Genomic DNA, 17948 nt, shown 5'->3' on the forward strand with positions numbered 1-17948 from the left:
TCAAAAAAATTCATTGTTTTGTATTTCTAATCAAGTACGCATTTTTCCAGTTCAAGATTTCAAGCTGTTTTGGGCTGGGCTCCGCCCATACTCGCAAAGCGCTTTGAGTGACAGTCACCCACAGTCTGCACTGGCAGAGAGAGAGAGACATAGAGAGATTGAGGGGGATACTAATACATTTCGCCGCGGGGGGCATAATCCCACAGGACAATGCATTGGTAACTTGTTTCAAATGACAATATATACAGTACCCGTGAATATTATTGCACGGATCGGAATACGGGCGCGCACATGGGAGGGTGCGCAATGATATTTAGCAGCAGGTTGACAGTGATATGAGAGTACTCCCGACTGCGTGTGTTTCCCCGTGTGCGTGGTCGGGAGTGTGTGTGGGGTGCTCCGTGTCCCTCGCTCTCTCTCTCCCTCCCTCTCTATCTCTCTCTCTCCCTCTCTCTCTCTCTCGCTCGTTCTCTGCTCTCTCTGTCGGCACCCGCGCCACGTCAACCCGTTTGAGGAAGTGTCAGTATTTCCACTCGCTCTGTTGTTGAGTGCGCTACAACCATAGAGGGGGCGTTAGTTATGCAGATGAGAATTCTTGGACGTCACAGGTACGCGAAATTCAGAATAGCTTAGTTCAGTGAGGGAGAATCTTGTGAACTCGAGACTGGACTGATGAGCCAAAATGAGAATTAGAGACACGGACCCCATTGATACAACCCCACATTGCTAGAAAACAATGCTAAACACTGGAAAAGGCCATTTATAAGACAATGGACCTTTAACATTTCACAGGTTAAGCTACACACGCTTTCCTTGTGAACGTTAGATAGCAGTGTTGATAAGGAGGAAGCGTCTGCCAACAAAGATGTTGTTTCAACAAATGTACATCATGTTGATCACCACTCAAACGTTATTGAAGACTCTTGTAAGTACTTTACTTCCCCTAACCATTTTGTGACGGCAGCATTTGCTACATTATGTGCATAAACTATATTGTATATAATGCATATACTGTATGTGTCTCTTTAACGGCTCGGATTTGGACACTTAAAGTAAAATGTTTTAAATCTATTCATGACGTGAAATAAATCTTGTACCAGTACCGGGCTGATCGGGCTTAACCCCTTACGATACCGGGCCAAGATTTATTTCACGTCATAAATCCATCTCTACAGAATGTATGAATTAATGTTGCGTTTTTTTTCTTCAAAATGTAGCCAAGAGTAAAGACCCTAACCATGTCAAAACAGCAGTCAAAGTGTATATTTTCAGCAATACGTTTGTTTACCAATGGTTTAAAGTGTTATTAGTGAAATATTTTGTTTGTAGTCCTATGAGGAGAGGAGACCCAGGACATTTGATGGGCTTTCGATAAATAAATAAAATACACTTCCTAGCTCATGCCAGCCCCTGTCAATCATCTGACTTCTGGATTTACTTTTTTATTTCTCTTATTTTTTGGGGATTATCTCCCACAAACCTGAACGTTATTGCCATAAAACAGAACGCAGTTAGTTTCTCTACCTTTCTGTGAACGTCTAGCAAAAAACTGCGTTGCAATCTGATGAAATATTTTAGAGAAATTTACATTATAAAAAAGTAACTGTACTTACAGTAGATTTCATTCACGGTTTGTGAATCACAACTGGTGATACTAAATCCAGATTGAACTCTGCCATTGGAAAGGGGAGATTTGGCCCGATCCATAGATGTATGACTTGGCCATTATAAGGTCATTTATAGGCCTGATATTCTATATTCTATATTACTATTTCAAATTGCATGTGTCCGGATGGCAAAATTCAGTACTGTATCTACAAAACCTCCTGTAAATCATCTGCCCTTTATTAATTTGCTTAGATATTTAGTACACTTAATCTCAAGAAGGTGCTGAATGAGCTCAGTGGCAATTTGGCATTTTTTGTCGTCTGGTCAATGTTAGCATTCACCATCAAATATGAAGTAAAGATATTATAATAATTTATATTCTCCTTTGGTTCATTACAATTTACTCAAGCCGAGTAACAGACACAATATTTCTGACACTGGGAATACATTCCCTGAGGTCCATAGATGTCCCTAGATACCAAAACATGCTAAATGGACCTTGTAGAAGTAGAGCAATCTTCCATTTACTTGGGTATGTACTTTCTAGTATGGCTGAAAATATGGCTAGGGCTTGAATGAAATGAATGAATGAATGAATGAAAACTTTATTAACAGATTGCAGAATGGGTACAGTGCAGTACAGCTCAATACATACAATTGTTAAGGGGATGCAGACCAGAGAAAGACTTTCGTCTTGTTTCCACCAGGGTCCCCCATTTCCAATTCATCGTAACATATATGACATACATGACATACAGATAGACAGTACTGCTACATCTATACATTTATGACATACCAGATTTGCAATTACAGTACTGTATTTGTGATACAAAAAGAGTCCAGAAAGAAAAGAGTATATACATTAGGCGTAGAAACTGTACATTGGATTGGGTAGGTGGGGGTGGGACTGTACATTGGAGGTGGTTGGGGGGGGGGGGGGGGGGGGGGTAGGAGTGGGGGGGGGGGGGGGGGGGGGGTGTTGGCGGGGGTTGTGTTCGGACATTTACAGGGGCCAGTTTCGAGTTGCAGTCTCCCTTAGGTGTTTTTTGAGAGTGTTTTTGAAAGTGGGTAGTGATTCACATTCCTTTACAGCTTTGGGTAGGCTCTTAAGAGGTTAAGAGGTTAAAAGATAATCAGGAAGTGCACACAAAGCTGTTGACACTCAATGTGAATCTATAGACGGTCTCAACTTGACAACATAAACATTCTAAACGGACTACGTTTGTTTTCCCGTCAGCTGTTGACATTAGCACTGCGACAGGAGATCAACTGCAGTCCGAGCTGTTCCCATAGCAACGCGCTTCCACTGAACCCGCCTTGCATACAGTACCTGCGAACGCCGCGATGGTTCCCTTGACGTGGCTCTTGTAGTCGGACTCGATCCCGTGGAGCCGCTGCCCGAAGAGGAAGGGCGGGCGGGCGATGAGGATGACTCCGGTCAGCGTGAAGACGGTGAAGAAACAGTCCCAGATGGTGCACTTCTCCTTCAGGAAGATCCACGCCAGCAGAGAGGTGAAGACTGGATTACTATAGATAGACATCAGCAGAGAGGTGAATACTGGATTACTATAGATAGACATCAGCAGAGAGGTGAAGACTGGATTACTATAGATAGACATCAGCAGAGAGGTGAGGACTGGATTACTAGTATAGACAGACATCAGCAGAGAGGTGAGGACTGGATTACTATAGATAGACGCCAGCAGAGAGGTGAAGACTGGATTACTATAGATAGACATCAGCAGAGAGGTGAGGACTGGATTACTATAGACAGACATCAGCAGAGAGGTGAAGACTGGATTACTATAGACAGACATCAGCAGAGAGGTGAAGACTGGATTATATAGATAGACACCAGCAGAGAGGTGAGGACTGGATTACTATAGACATCAGCAGAGAGGTGAAGACTGGATTACTATATTAGACAGACACCAGCAGAGAGGTGAGGACTGGATTACTATAGACAGACACCAGCAGAGAGGTGAAGACTGGATTACTATAGACAGACATCAGCAGAGAGGTGAAGACTGGATTATATAGATAGACACCAGCAGAGAGGTGAGGACTGGATTACTATAGACATCAGCAGAGAGGTGAAGACTGGATTACTATATTAGACAGACACCAGCAGAGAGGTGAGGACTGGATTACTAGTATAGACAGACATCAGCAGAGAGGTGAAGACTGGATTACTATAGACAGACATCAGCAGAGAGGTGAAGACTGGATTACTAGTATAGACAGACATCAGCAGAGAGGTGAAGACTGGATTACTATAGACAGACATCAGCAGAGAGGTGAGGACTGGATTACTAGTATAGACAGACATCAGCAGAGAGGTGAAGACTGGATTACTATAGACAGACATCAGCAGAGAGGTGAAGACTGGATTACTATATATATCAGCAGAGGTGAGGACTGGATTACTATAGACAGACATCAGCAGAGAGGTGAGGACTGGATTACTATATATATCAGCAGAGAGGTGAGGACTGGATTACTATAGACAGACATCAGCAGAGAGGTGAAGACTGGATTACTATAGACAGACATCAGCAGAGAGGTGAAGACTGGATTACTATAGACAGACATCAGCAGAGAGGTGAAGACTGGATTACTATAGACAGACATCAGCAGAGAGGTGAAGACTGGATTACTATGGACAGACATCAGCAGAGAAGTGAAGACTGGATTACTATAGACAGACATCAGCAGAGAGGTGAAGACTGGATTACTATAGACAGACATCAGCAAAGAGGTGAAGACTGGATTACTATAGACAGACACCAGCAGAGAGGTGAGGACTGGATTACTATAGACAGACATCAGCAGAGAGGTGAAGACTGGATTACTATAGATTAGATAGACACCAGCAGAGAGGTGAGGACTGGATTACTATAGACAGACATCAGCAGAGAGGTGATGACTGGATTACTATATATATCAGCAGAGAGGTGAGGACTGGATTACTATATATATCAGCAGAGAGGTGAGGACTGGATTACTATATATATCAGCAGAGAGGTGAGGACTGGATTACTATATATATCAGCAGAGAGGTGAGGACTGGATTACTATATATATCAGCAGAGAGGTGAGGACTGGATTACTATATATATCAGCAGAGAGGTGAGGACTGGATTACTATATATATCAGCAGAAAGGTGAGGACTGGATTGGTCAAGCCATACTTGGTCATTTACTGTACAACTGGGTTAGGACATTTGTAGGGGCCAGTTTCAAAATGCAGTCTCCCGTAGGTGTTCTTTGAGAGTGTTTTTGAAAGTGGGTAGTGATTCACATTCCTTTACAGCTTTGGTTAGGGCGTTCCACATTGATGTGGCATAATTGCGAAACGTGTTTAGTCCCTTGTTTGAGCCGAATCTGGGTTTAACATGATTTGTGGAGCTCCCTCTGGTGTTGTGATCGTGGTATTCACTGACCTTTGGGAAGTATTTTGACATGTACATAGGTACCTTGGTCGTGTAGTGTATCTTGTAGACCAGGCCCATTGCAAGTTGCTGTACTCTGTCGTCTACTCTAAGCCATCCTAGGTTGTCAAAGTGGGCAGGGGTGAGGTGGGTTCTAGGAGTCAGGTCAAGCAGTAGTCTGACTAGTTTGTTTTGAGATGTTTGTAATTTGTTTTTTAGTGCCTTTGAGGTGCTTTGGTACCATGAGGTGCAAGCATAGTCGTAGTTCCCTTGAATGAGTGCTCCTGCCAGAGTCTTCAGGGTATTCTTGTTTACCAGAGAGGAGATCCGGTACAAGAATCGAGTTTGTTGGTTGACTTTTTTTTATCACATTGGATGCCATTTTGTCACAGGAAAGATTAGCCTCTAGGATGGAACCCAGGTAGGTAATTTCATCTTTCCTTGTGACAATATTGTCACCCACTGTAACTGAGAAGCCGTCGGTCTTGCTGAGTTTGTTATTTGAACCAAAGAGAATGGACTCTGTTTTGCCCATGTGTAGGAGTTTGTTGTCGGCGAGCCAGATTTTGCCTAGTTCCGAGCTGAGGGTTTTTTCAACCTGTAACTTGTTCTTGTCAGAGACCAGCAGGGCTGAGTCGTCCGCAAACAGGAACAAGTTGCAGTCACAAGCTGACGACATGTCATTTGCATAAATTAGGAACAGTAGCGGTCCTAGTATGTAGCTGACATTATTATTATTGTTTAAAGAAACACTGGTCTGTTGGCGGCCGGGGTAGCGCAGCGGACTAAGCGTCTGCCTACCACCGCAGAGACACTGGTATCGAATCCGGCTGTCAGCGGTACCTCCGGCTTGGCCGGTCGTCCATACTGACACAATTGGCAGTGTCAGCGGGTGGGAAGCCGGTGGGGTGTATCCTGGTCGTTGTAAACAGCGACTCCTACAGGTCGGTCAGGGCGCCTGCACAGCGAGGGAGGGAACTGGGGGAGGTAGTGTGATCCTCCCACGCGTTACCCTTCCCCAGTGAAAGTCCTCGCTGTCAGGTGAAAAGAAGCGGCTGGCTGTCTCCACATGTATCGGAGGAAGCATGTGATAGACTTCAACCCTCCCTAGACCGGCAAGTGGGGGGCAAATGCGCGCAACGACCAGGAAGGGGAGGGGGGAATTGGCATAACGACTAAATTGGGATGGGAGAAAAATACAGAAAAAAGGAGGAGAAAAAGTAGATAAAAAAAATAAACACTGGTCTGACCTGAACATGATGACGGTGGCGTCGGCCAGAGGCATCTGATGCACGGCGTAGTACAGCATGATCATGGCGTTAGAACCAAGGAACCCACGAAGAACCAGGTACACCCTCTGGTCCCTGGGACCCAGTAAACCTGTTCTGGAGGACAAGAAGACACACATGGAGTGATCGATGGTGGATGGAGTGATGGATGGATGATGGATGGAGTGATGGATGATGGATGGATGTATGGAGTGATGGATGGATGGATGGATGGGCAGGTGGATGGCTGATGGATGGATGATAAGGATTAACAGGGGCCTGTTCTAAACCATACTAACTTGTAATAGATGAGCAGGGGTCTGTTCTAAACCATACTAACTTGTAATAGATGAGCAGGGGTCTGTTCTAAACCATACTAACTTGTAATAGATGAGCAGGGGTCTGTTCTAAACCATACTAACTTGTAATAGATGAGCAGGGGCCTGTTTTAAACCATACTAACTTGTAATAGATGAGCAGGGGTCTGTTCTAAACCATACTAACTTGTAATAGATGAGCAGGGGTCTGTTTTAAACCATACTAACTTGTAATAGATTAGCAGGGGTCTGTTCTAAACCATACTAACTTGTAATAGATGAGCAGGGGTCTGTTCTAAACCATACTAACTTGTAATAGATGAGCAGGGGTCTGTTCTAAACCATACTAACTTGTAATAGATGAGCAGGGGTCTGTTCTAAACCATACTAACTTGTAATAGATGAGCAGGGACCTGTTCTAAACCATACTAACTTGTAATATATGAGCAGGGACCTGTTCTAAACCATACTAACTTGTAATAGATGAGCAGGGGTCTGTTCTAAACCATACTAACTTGTAATGAGCAGGGGTCTGTTCTAAACCATACTAACTTGTAATAGATGAGCAGGGACCTGTTCTAAACCATACTAACTTGTAATAGATGAGCAGGGGTCTGTTCTAAACCATACTAACTTGTAATAGATGAGCAGGGGTCTGTTCTAAACCATACTAACTTGTAATAGATGAGCAGGGGTCTGTTCTAAACCATACTAACTTGTAATAGATGAGCAGGGGTCTGTTCTAAACCATACTAACTTGTAATATATGAGCAGGGGTCTGTTCTAAACCATACTAACTTGTAATAGATGAGCAGGGACCTGTTCTAAACCATACTAACTTGTAATAGATGAGCAGGGGTCTGTTCTAAACCATACTAACTTGTAATAGATGAGCAGGGACCTGTTCTAAACCATACTAACTTGTAATATATGAGCAGGGACCTGTTCTAAACCATACTAACTTGTAATATATGAGCAGGGGTCTGTTCTAAAACATACTAACTTGTAATAGATGAGCAGGGGTCTGTTCTAAACCATACTAACTTGTAATAGATGAGCAGGGGTCTGTTCTAAACCATACTAACTTGTAATATATGAGCAGGGGAGCTACAAACAGCATCTGGAAGAAGCAACGGATGGCACTGATCTCCACAGCATGGACTCCCTCAATAGTCTTCACCATGAGGGCTATGATTGAGAAGAACACTGTAGACAACAGGCCGTAGAACAGACCAAGACCTGGACATCTTTTCTGCTTCTCTGGGTCTAGAGAGAGAGAGAGAGACACAGAGAGGGAGAGAGAGAGAGAGAGAGAGAGAGAGAGAGAGAGAGAGAGAGAGACCAACAAACTTCAAAGTCAACGCAAAACTTCAAAAGACTCAGAGGTGACGGTGAACTTTGTGAAGCTCCATCCCCTCTCACAACTTGACCCAGGAAAGCAACACTTTGTTTAAAAAACATGTCATTGTTTGATCGATGGAGAGCAGCAGTTGTGATTGGAGGGGTCAAGAAAAGAGGGCGGAGCTTGAGATAGGTCAATTGATATGGACAGTATTACCTTCAGCAGGAACCATATTATTAACCACTTGTCCATCGGACGGCCCGACATTTAATTTAATTGAGCGAGCGAGAGAGAGAGAGAGAGAGAGAGAGAGAGAGAGAGAGAGAGAGAGAGAGAGAGAGAGAGAGAGAGAGAATAATGATGACTAATAGGGCTGGGCGAAAATATCATATTACACACTAGGGCTGAGCCCAACCGTTTGAACGTTCGGACCTTCATTCGTTACGTTGGCATTCAAATCTTAATTGATGGATTCGAACCTGTGAGGATTGGTGCATTCCCCGCCACACGCTTCTTGGGGTGCTGTGATGATTGGTCCGTTGCCTAACGCACACTTCTAGGTCAAGTATCAATTACCATCACGCAGCTGTCATAGTTTGTGATTAGCGCCCCAGAGGGCTTTATATACCTGGACCTTCCTTCTATCGTTGTCGGGTCGTTCGGGAATACAACTGCATTTGCCTGCTTTTTCCCCGTTGCTGTTCCTGGTCTACTTTCTCTCCAGGACCTTTCTGTGGAGAACCGCTGTTGAGAACCTTGTTCCCCGTTTGGAGCTGCGCCTCGTTTACCCGCTTTACGCGTTGCGCTTGGGTGAGTGGAACCAAACCCCTCTGGATTATTCTGATTGTGTGTTTTAGAAGAGACACTGAAGATTTCGTTACCCCTCTGGATTATTCTGATTGTGTGTTTTAGAAGAGACACTGACGATTTCGTTACCCCTCTGGATTATTCTGATTGTGTGTTTTAGAAGAGACACTGAAGATTTCGTTTTGTTTGCACTGACTCAGCTAAATTGTGTGTTGTGGGGAACACTGAAGACTGTCACTGTCAATAGGTTCTGGACACAGCTAAGGGAGGAGGGAACCACACTGCCTCTGTGTTTCGTTGGACTGTTCTGATACCTCTCTCTCTCTCTCCGTTTTCCACCTTGAGTAAAAGCTGGGAGTATCTGCAGAGCCGCTACAACTTCACATGCCAATTCCCCACCGCTATCACCAGGAGGATTCTGCAGAGCCGCAGATGACTCTGCCAAAGGCAGTCTCCCTGTTTGTTTGATAATTGTACTTTTTTTTGACTCTGTAAATAAATACGCCCTAGTATTTGGCTAACTCTGAACTACCTGTCTGTGCCGTTGCGTTTGAGGTCGGTTACAAACCATAACAGAACCTCCGCTTTAGAATCTTTTTTTATTTTTACATTTTCGTTTTTTATTTATTTTACACAAAAAATATATATCAGAATGTGATATATATCAGAATATCACAGTACTATGTTGGGTTTACAATAATTCGAAAGTCACGTGCGAACACAGACACAACAACACAGTCTTGTCGATGATGAGGAGGGGTCACCGTCATACATTATCAGGAAATGAATCAATCATGCAAAAAAGAGTTGAGTGGACGTTTGGATTAAACCAAGTGTATAATAATAATAATATCTTACATTTATATAGCGCCTTTCAGGAGACCCAAGGCGCAGTGATGCTGTGATGCTGAACTTTCCCAGTGGGCAGCGGAACACAAGTTCTGTCTCATTAGGGGCTCTGCTTGGCATCACTCTGCACTCTCTCGCGTATGTGCACGCGCACTGAATAAATTCCACAAATGTACCTTTAATACCAGTATTAGTCTGACCACACCCCTCATCAGCTTACCTTCATAAGCAGGTGTGTGGTCACCTGCTCTCCTCCTTCTCGCTTTCACCACAAGGAAGTGCCCGGTAGTACCCCACTTGACGTGTTGTTAGTTGAAAAGAGTTGTGACGAGTTTACATTGTGCTTAATTTTTTTCTCTCTCACATCTGTTGTAAAGAAAAAGTTTGGGTCATAATGTATTCCGCGGAGAGTAGACCCGCTAGACCTACTCTTCACCAGCGGTTCTCCATTCCCGCCTCCGTCGTGCGCCTTGGTGCTGGGCTGTTGCCACTTTCGTGGTTGCAGACCCAGCCCAGGAGACAGCCGATGGATAGTTTGCCTCTCCGAAGAGCCGAGGAGTCGGTGCCGTCGCTCCGGCGATGGCCTGATCTCGACTCTGGTTCTTCTGGTTCCGGGGAATCGCCCGTTGGTGAACGGGGGGTTGTCTTGGAGCCAGAGGATTTGCGACGCAAACTTTTCGCGTCTGTCCGTTCACGTCGCAAGATGGTAGCGTGCAGACGCGAACGACCTGGGTTTGGGGAACTGCTGGAGACCAGCGAGGATGCGTCCGGCTCTGGATTTCCGATGGAAACTGAGGACTTCATGGAAGAGGCGGACGGATTCTTGTATGATGGTCCCGTGGGGAGAGTATCCCTCCTCAGGAGACCCCGGAGGGGGGGGAAATGGCTCCATGGGGCTCCCTGTTCGAGGATGTCGAGGAACCACCTTGGCCTCATCAGCAGGATGCCCTACTGTCGGCCACATCAGACTGTGGCTCCTTAACCAGTCGCAGCCTGCTGCATGTGAGGGATGCGGGGTCGGTGGAGGAAGGTCCGCAGGGGGAACTGCGGGCTTTGTTTCCCGAGCTCATGGCGGTAGCCGCCGCCGCAAACGCCGTGCCGCTGCCATTGCCTGCACCTGTCCCTGATGATCTCATAGGTCATCCCTGGCAGCGTCCCCCAGTGAGGGGTGGACGCTGTCTACCCATTTTTCCCCTCGATGGGGGCCTATGTTCGTCGGGGTCAGGCGGTGTCCAACATCATGGGACTAACTCCCGCCTACGTACCAGTTACGCGGGTGTCGGGGTTAGTCAAAGGTATGGGGGAGGGCGTGCCTCGGCTTGACAGTCCGATGGCCGCTCTCCTCTGTCCGGATATGGTGTGGGAACCCCTATGCAAGCCGGTCCTCCAGGGGAAATCGGCTAGGCGATTGGCTTATTGGGGTGACCAGTCATTCATCGCTGGTACACAATCGCTGGCTGCGGCGTCTAACATCGCCCACCTGGCTAGATTTGTATCAGGGATCATGACGGGCGGCACGGATCTGAACGAGGTAAAATGCGATCAGATCACCCAGGCTGCGGGAGCTGTCCTGCACCTTTCCCAGGTGCTGGCCATAGCCATGGGGAAAGTGCGCGCCCTGGCCACCCTGGGCCAGCGTCATCTTTGGCTGGAGCAGGCCCGTGTGCCAGAGAAGAAGAGAGCTCCTCTTCTGACGGCCGCCCTCTCCGACGCTGGTCTGTTCGGGAAGGCCCTGCGGTTGATGACCTCAACATGCAGAGAGATGGCAGAGGAGAGATCCATCCTCCAACCCCATTTTCCGCCTCCCGTCTTTGCCGGTGGAGTCAGAAGGCTTCCGCGACGTCGAGCTGTCTCCGTCGCCGCTACCACTGCCTCCGCCGCCGCTGCTGGCCCTTCCAAGAGGGCCAGGGGAAGAGACGGCGCTTCTGCCACCGCCGGCCCATCCACGACCGGAGGAGACGGTAGGGAACGTCGTGTCCAGCAGACAGTAACCTACCGTCCCTCCGGGGCTCCTCGGGGTGGCAAGACTCGAGCGGCGCGAGGTGGCAGACGCCGCTGAGTGACTTTTCCCCTCTGTATCCCCTCTCTTTTACACCCTCCCCGGCCCCTCTATGTTTTTGTGCCTTAGAACACATTATAAATAAAAAAGTTCCCCGATATAAAGGGGACTGTGTTTTGGCCGAACAAACTGTGTGTTTCTTCAACAATTCATATGGTGGGGTTGTGTATATATGAATCTGCACTTTTACGTTGTGAGATGAGTCGTGTTGTGTTACGAGGTTAAGCAAGGTCTGCAACATACACTCAGTAATAGGTTCTATTAGCTTGATGCTCCACATGCAGGTAGAAACTGGTGTTATTCCATTGCTTGAACTAAGTATATGTGTCACAATGCTGTGTTGTTTAGTTGCAGTAATACTCGTACACGCACGTTCCACGGCCTAGCCGTTACTCTCGGTCAGCGTTTTTTGCTATGTACGACATAGTCAACGGGTGTAGGATTCACACACATGCAATTTTGTTGTAAATCCTGTTTACATTTTTGTGGGTAGCGGGCATTGTATTAGCTTATGCTATGCATTGCATTCTACCGGAGGTTTTCAAAATGGCTACGGTTGTTTTTTCTGTGTGTAGGGAACGAAGTGTGTTTTCGTGAGGGGGTGTCGAATAAACCCCTCCTTTCCCACTTGATTGGTTTAGGGGATTTTTGATCTCTTCTGCTGAGCCAGTCAGGGCCGAGCCGGTGGGACGTCTTGGCAGGGGGGGGGGGGGGGGGGGGGGGAGGGTTATTCTGCCAACTCCTATTACAAGACAGGAGCCGGCAGGATTCCCCGCCCGTTGTAGCGGTGTTGCTATGGCGACGCCTTCCATGAGTTACGGTGTCTTAAAGGTGTCGGGTTAGGGCGTAGGGCTCACAGTTCTGCTGCGCCCAATTTATGTGTAAACTTGAGTCGGTTGGTCACGTGACTCACAGTTGGCATATCTTTTTCATGACTATAAACTCATGTGGGAAGGTGTTTCTGGGAGGGTCTGGTCTTACACTCTGATTAAAAAGAGTGACTGGATTAAAATCATGTGAAAACAGGTTTTTTACTCCCAGCTGTGCAGTTGGTTCATACGGGTGATGCTTTTTCTTTATTATTATAAAGAGTTGGATGTGTCTATATGGATTGGAAATGAGGGTCCCTGATGGAAACAAGACTAACGTCTTTCTCAGGTCCGCCTCCCCTTAACAATTGTGTGTATTGAGCCGCACTGGGTTGTACCCTTTCTGCAATCTGTTGGGTAAAGTTTTTCATTCATTTATTCATGGAGTTGATTGCATCTCGCCCCTCTTGTCGTTCCCCTGGGCGTCTTGGGGATTCAATAAGATGGTCTAAACAGCCTATTGTTGATGTGGGTATGTCAAAACGCACACATAGTGCTAGCTCAGGATGTTCTGTTGGACATTGGCTGACTGGCGCGCCTTGATTGCTTGGGGTTAAAACAGCGTTTTTATGAAGCAATTGGGATGGGTTTTTTTTCCTCTTCCGACACCCTGTGTGGTTGTCGATGGGTTCCCGTTCATATCAGGGGATGATAACGGAATAGATCTGAACATATGGGGAAGGGTCTCACGCCCTGGGGGTGGGCCGCCGGGCGCGGTTCGTACCGAAACGTCTGGGTGGCGCCTTCTTTTTATGTTTTAGGATCAACACGCATATCTGCCCCTTCTCCTGGGGTTGGCAGGTCGGCGTGGTTAGGGCACGGGACTGGTTCTGGTCGCGCTGGTCCAGATCAGTTACACCCGTTGTCCGCCGGGGATGCAGATCTGCTGTTCTGGTACCCTGAGGGACTTGGGCTTTTTTCAAGGGGAAAAAATGCTAGGTCGGTCCGGGTGTCACAGGGTTGAGCGTTATGGAACCCTTGTTGGGTACATTGTATTCTACACTGTCGTAATGGCTTACGGCCGTGCCAACCTGTACGCGCCCGATCTCGTCGGATCTCGGCCGCCATGCAGGTTGGTCTTGGTTGGTACTTGGTTGGGTGACCTCCTGGGAATACCGAGTGCGGGGTGCTGGGGCTGGTCTTCCATTTTTACGCTCTTCTCTTACGCATGGCGAAGAGGGGCCTGTTGGGGTGGTTTTAGCCTCCTCGGGGGACCCTGTGCTCCCCGTATCACCGGGCCCGGTCCGGGGTAATGTTTTGTTGACCCGTAGGCCCGGGATAACCCTGTTGGAAACTGGAACACGGGCTGCGGCAGTGCCGCAGGTGTGTTTTAGGTTTTTTTTCCTGAGGGGTTATGGGACCAACCATTGCATAGGGTAACGCCTGGGTGGTTGGTTCTCTGGTGTGTTGCTGCAGTGTCAACTGCGGGTTCACCGGTTGAGGGTGCCCCTGCACGTTCATGACGTCTGCCGATCGTGTCAGCCTTCTCTGTGGAGGCTTGGTTATGCGACAACGCCAGCATACGCCCCTTCCGCCGGGGCGGCTGTGTTCAGCTGTCCTTTCTGGCGCCTGTCTTGTCCGCAGTCTCCAGGCTAGGGTTAACAGCCTGTTGCCTGGTCTTTTTTCCCGGTGCACTGCCTGCTTCTGTTGGTTAACTCTTGTGTGTTACGGCCATGCTGTCTGCCTGTTGCAGGGCCAGTGTGCCAGACGGTGTACTATTGGGGAGGACAGGGCCCGCTCGGCTGAGGGGCCTTTGTCCGAATACGCTGGCGATGTGGGGGGCGGGGTCACTAAGTGCCCGCCTGGTGGGGTCTTGATGCTGGCATCATGGACTTCTCCGGGCCCCCATTCCAGGGAGTCCAGTCCTTTTGGTGGGTCTGGGTCTTCCTTCGCGCTCCGCTGCTACGGCCTTGCCACGGCCTTGCCACGGGGTTGGGTTTGCCCTTGATCCCGTGATTCTGGGGGCAGTAACGAGGTTGTTTCCCTCCGTTCGTTCCCGGGTGGCATGCGGGTTGTGCGTGTGTGTAGTCGTGGGGTCAAGCCACGGTCTGCTCACCCTGTGCGTTGAGTTGCTTGAGTGCCTCTTCGCACAGTCGGGTCCGTCGCCCTCCCGGTAAACCTCTAATAGGGGGGGTGCCCTCCATTAGGGGGGGTCGGGGGGGCTCGGCCCTCCCTGTTCTGTTGGTTGTGGGGGGCCTTCAGCGGGGTGTATTTGTCGGCCAGTGGCTCCGCTTGGCCTCCCTTTGTGCAGAGTGATGCCAAGCAGAGCCCCTAATGAGACAGAACGTTAGGTTATGACTATAACCAAGTTCTGTTAATTAGGGGTGACGCTTGGCATCCGACGGCCGCTGCAGCCCTTGACCTCACCTTGTGGTGAAAGCTTGGGAAGGAGGAGAGCAGGTGACCACACACCTGCTTATGAAGGTAAGCTGATGAGGGGTGTGGTCAGACTAATACTGGTATTAAAGGTACATTTGTGGAATTTATTCAGTGCGCGTGCACGTACGCGAGAGAGTGCAGAGTGATGCCAAGCGTCACCCCTAATTAACAGAACTTGGTTATAGTCATAACCTAACGTTACTGTAACGTCCCACCTGTTCATGGACTATTCTCTCCACCTATTCATGGAGTATTCCCCCCACCTGTTCATGGACTATTCCCCCCACCTGTTCATGGACTATTCCCCCCACCTGTTCATGCACTATTCCCCCCACCTGTTCATGCACTATTCTCTCCACCTGTTCATGGACTATTCCCCCCACCTGTTCATGGTCTATTCACCCCTGCTCTGCCTCTCCCCGTTCCTGTATATTTGTTCCTTATATCTCTGTTCCTTTGTGTTATCCCCCTCATGCTTTCTCTCTGTGTCTCCACTGCATTTGTTACCCTGTCCGTTTTCTTGTTAGAGTAAAAGTAAGTGTTTCCTGGTTAGTATTCCTTGTTGATTCTCGCGTATGTTTCCCCCTCTTACAGCGGTTGAGTCTAAAAAAGAGAGTATATACATTTGACGTAGAAACTGTACATTGGAGGAGGTTGGGTAGGTGGGGTGGAGGGGGGGAAACTGTACATTGGAGGTGGTTGGGTGGGTGGGGGTTGGGTAGACAGGGTGGTACCTTGGGTAACTGTACCTTGGATTATCAACGAAAACCTTACTTGGTCCCAAGAAGAGGGTCTCGTCACTCTCGTGTATTATTGGGTTAGGACATTTACTGTACATTTGAGGGGGTTGGGTTAGGACACACAACAAATTATTGAAAACACAATGTTCAGAGTGTGAGAATGTTCTTTTTACAGTTTCACAACTGCCAGGACACATTTTTAGAAAACTTTAGAAAACGATCTGTTATCAAAAAATATGTATTGGGCATTTATAGATTTGTGTGGTTCATGGGAATAGTATGTAAATTACAGTTTTTTACAATTGCTTTGACTAATTTTGCACATCAGAGTTTCAATGTAAAAAACTCTTAATGTACACACAGAATGCTATACTGCTCATTTTGGGTTCAAAATGTAATATAGCATGCTAAATTAAAATAGCAGTGTCAAATCAGATAATACTAATAGTATATGCAAAAGTTTATCACAGTACCAGAACATTAGATAATTCAAACAATTACAGTAAGTTACAGTTTTTCACAATTGCTTACGTAAGTCATTGCTGCATTTTCAATATACAGTCAAATCAAAATCAAATAATGAATTATATTTCATGTTTAAGTTTATCATAGTGTCAGAACAGTGGATATGTTCATCGTTGAAGTTTACTGTAATTATTGGTGCATTTTCAAATACAACGGCCATTATCAAATAATGTGGTCAAACAGAAAATACTTGTTACCAAAAGAGACTATGCAATGGTAATTTCCTCATACTGTATGAAAATATAGTTATCACAACTCAATGCAAAAATATGTAAACACTACAGAGGATCCATTACGATATAGGCCTACAGTAATGTATCTTGTACACATCCTTCTTGCCCCCCACCCCCAAAGAAGAAAAGAAAAATCCTTTGGAACCTTCAGCAAACTGTGCACTCTGCACTGGCCTATATAGGTGTGATCACATCATTCGCAACAAGTGTCTTACATTTTGAGTCGTTGTGTTTAATCAATGACACCAGACTTTTTCTGACTGTGGCTATCATTTTGCATCACATGAGCTTCAATGTGCATATTTGATCAGAGATTTTTGCAACATGTGTTTTAGCAAGACAAAATGTGTTTAGAATTGTGAGAAAAGGGGATTGAGTTTTGTGAATTGTGTCTACAGGTGAAATGTGTTTATGGTTTTGGCAAATGGGGGCTAGTTTTATTGAATGTGTTTAGGGAAATTTGGTTTAGGGTATTGGGTTTTGTGTTTTAGCAATCGTGAAAAACTGTAAACTGGAAGCATGTTCTCGTACACCTGCATTTCCATACAGAAACGCGCCGCCCAGTTCCTTATAAGGAGAGGCTAAACATTGCACCTCGAGTTGCATGTTCTTGGTATCTAGGGACATCTATGGATCTCAGGGAATGTAGTCCCAGTGTCCGGAATATTGTGTCTGTTACTAGGCTTGAGTCAATTGTAATGAACCAAAGGAGTCAAGAGAATATCAATTTTCTTTTGTTTTCTTTTCTTTTTTCATCTTTGACGGTGAATAACACCGTGCTAACATTGACCAGATGTGAAAAGATTTGCTAACTGAGCTCATTCAGCACCTTCTTGAGATCATGTGTAAAAAAAATCTAAGCAAATGAATAAAGGGCTGATGATTTACAGGGGGTACAGTGTAGATAGATACAGTACTGCATTGTGCCATCCGGACACATGCCATTTGAAATATGAATATAGAATATCAGGCCTATAAATGACCTTTGTGAGTGTACAGACTTGGCATTTAGAGATAGTCGCCTGTCATCTGGGGCGCCTGTCATCTGTCATCATTCATTGATGTGTGGACCCACCCCCCTCTCCCCTCTCGAAGACCAAACGTCTCACACCTCCAAGCAACGGAACCTCCAACACAATGGACACACCTTAGTCTCTCCTGTATATAATGTGACAAATGTCGTTGATCGAGAGCTCACTTTGGATACACTCGGCCAGTGTCCACTCCGAGTCATCCGCTGTAAACTCTTTTGATTTACCTGTACCTATTTCGGTATATTAAACCTGTGTTTATCAAGTCTACCTGACTGTCTACATTAATTTGATCCGGGAGGATTCTCTCACACCTTATTATGGCCACGTCACACATCTATGGACCGGGCCAAATCTTCTCTTTCCAATGGCAGGGTTCATTTTGGGTGAACTGCCCTTTAACATCCCATGTACCTGGTTGGCCCGGCCTTCCATGTGGCCAGGCCTTCCAGCTAAAAGGTCATGGGTTAACTTTTGGCCAATAGCACAA

General features: G+C 46.7%; 1 protein-coding gene across 1 annotated transcript in view; it reads right to left on the minus strand.

Moving 5' to 3' along the window:
- slc35g1 (solute carrier family 35 member G1) overlaps positions 1 to 17948 on the minus strand; it is a gene marked incomplete at its 5' end in the record, with an annotated part of 44380 nt that overhangs the window by 4904 nt on the left and 21528 nt on the right. Inside the window, 3 exons of the mRNA XM_084331002.1 lie at positions 2939 to 3135; positions 6290 to 6424; positions 7710 to 7890. Of these exons, the coding sequence (XP_084187128.1) occupies positions 2939 to 3135; positions 6290 to 6424; positions 7710 to 7890 (513 nt within the window). The remainder of the gene's footprint in view (positions 1 to 2938; positions 3136 to 6289; positions 6425 to 7709; positions 7891 to 17948) is intronic.

The sequence above is a fragment of the Notolepis coatsorum genome, assembly GCF_963971535.1.
Source record: "Notolepis coatsorum genome assembly, chromosome: 15".
NCBI lineage: Eukaryota > Metazoa > Chordata > Actinopteri > Aulopiformes > Paralepididae > Notolepis > Notolepis coatsorum.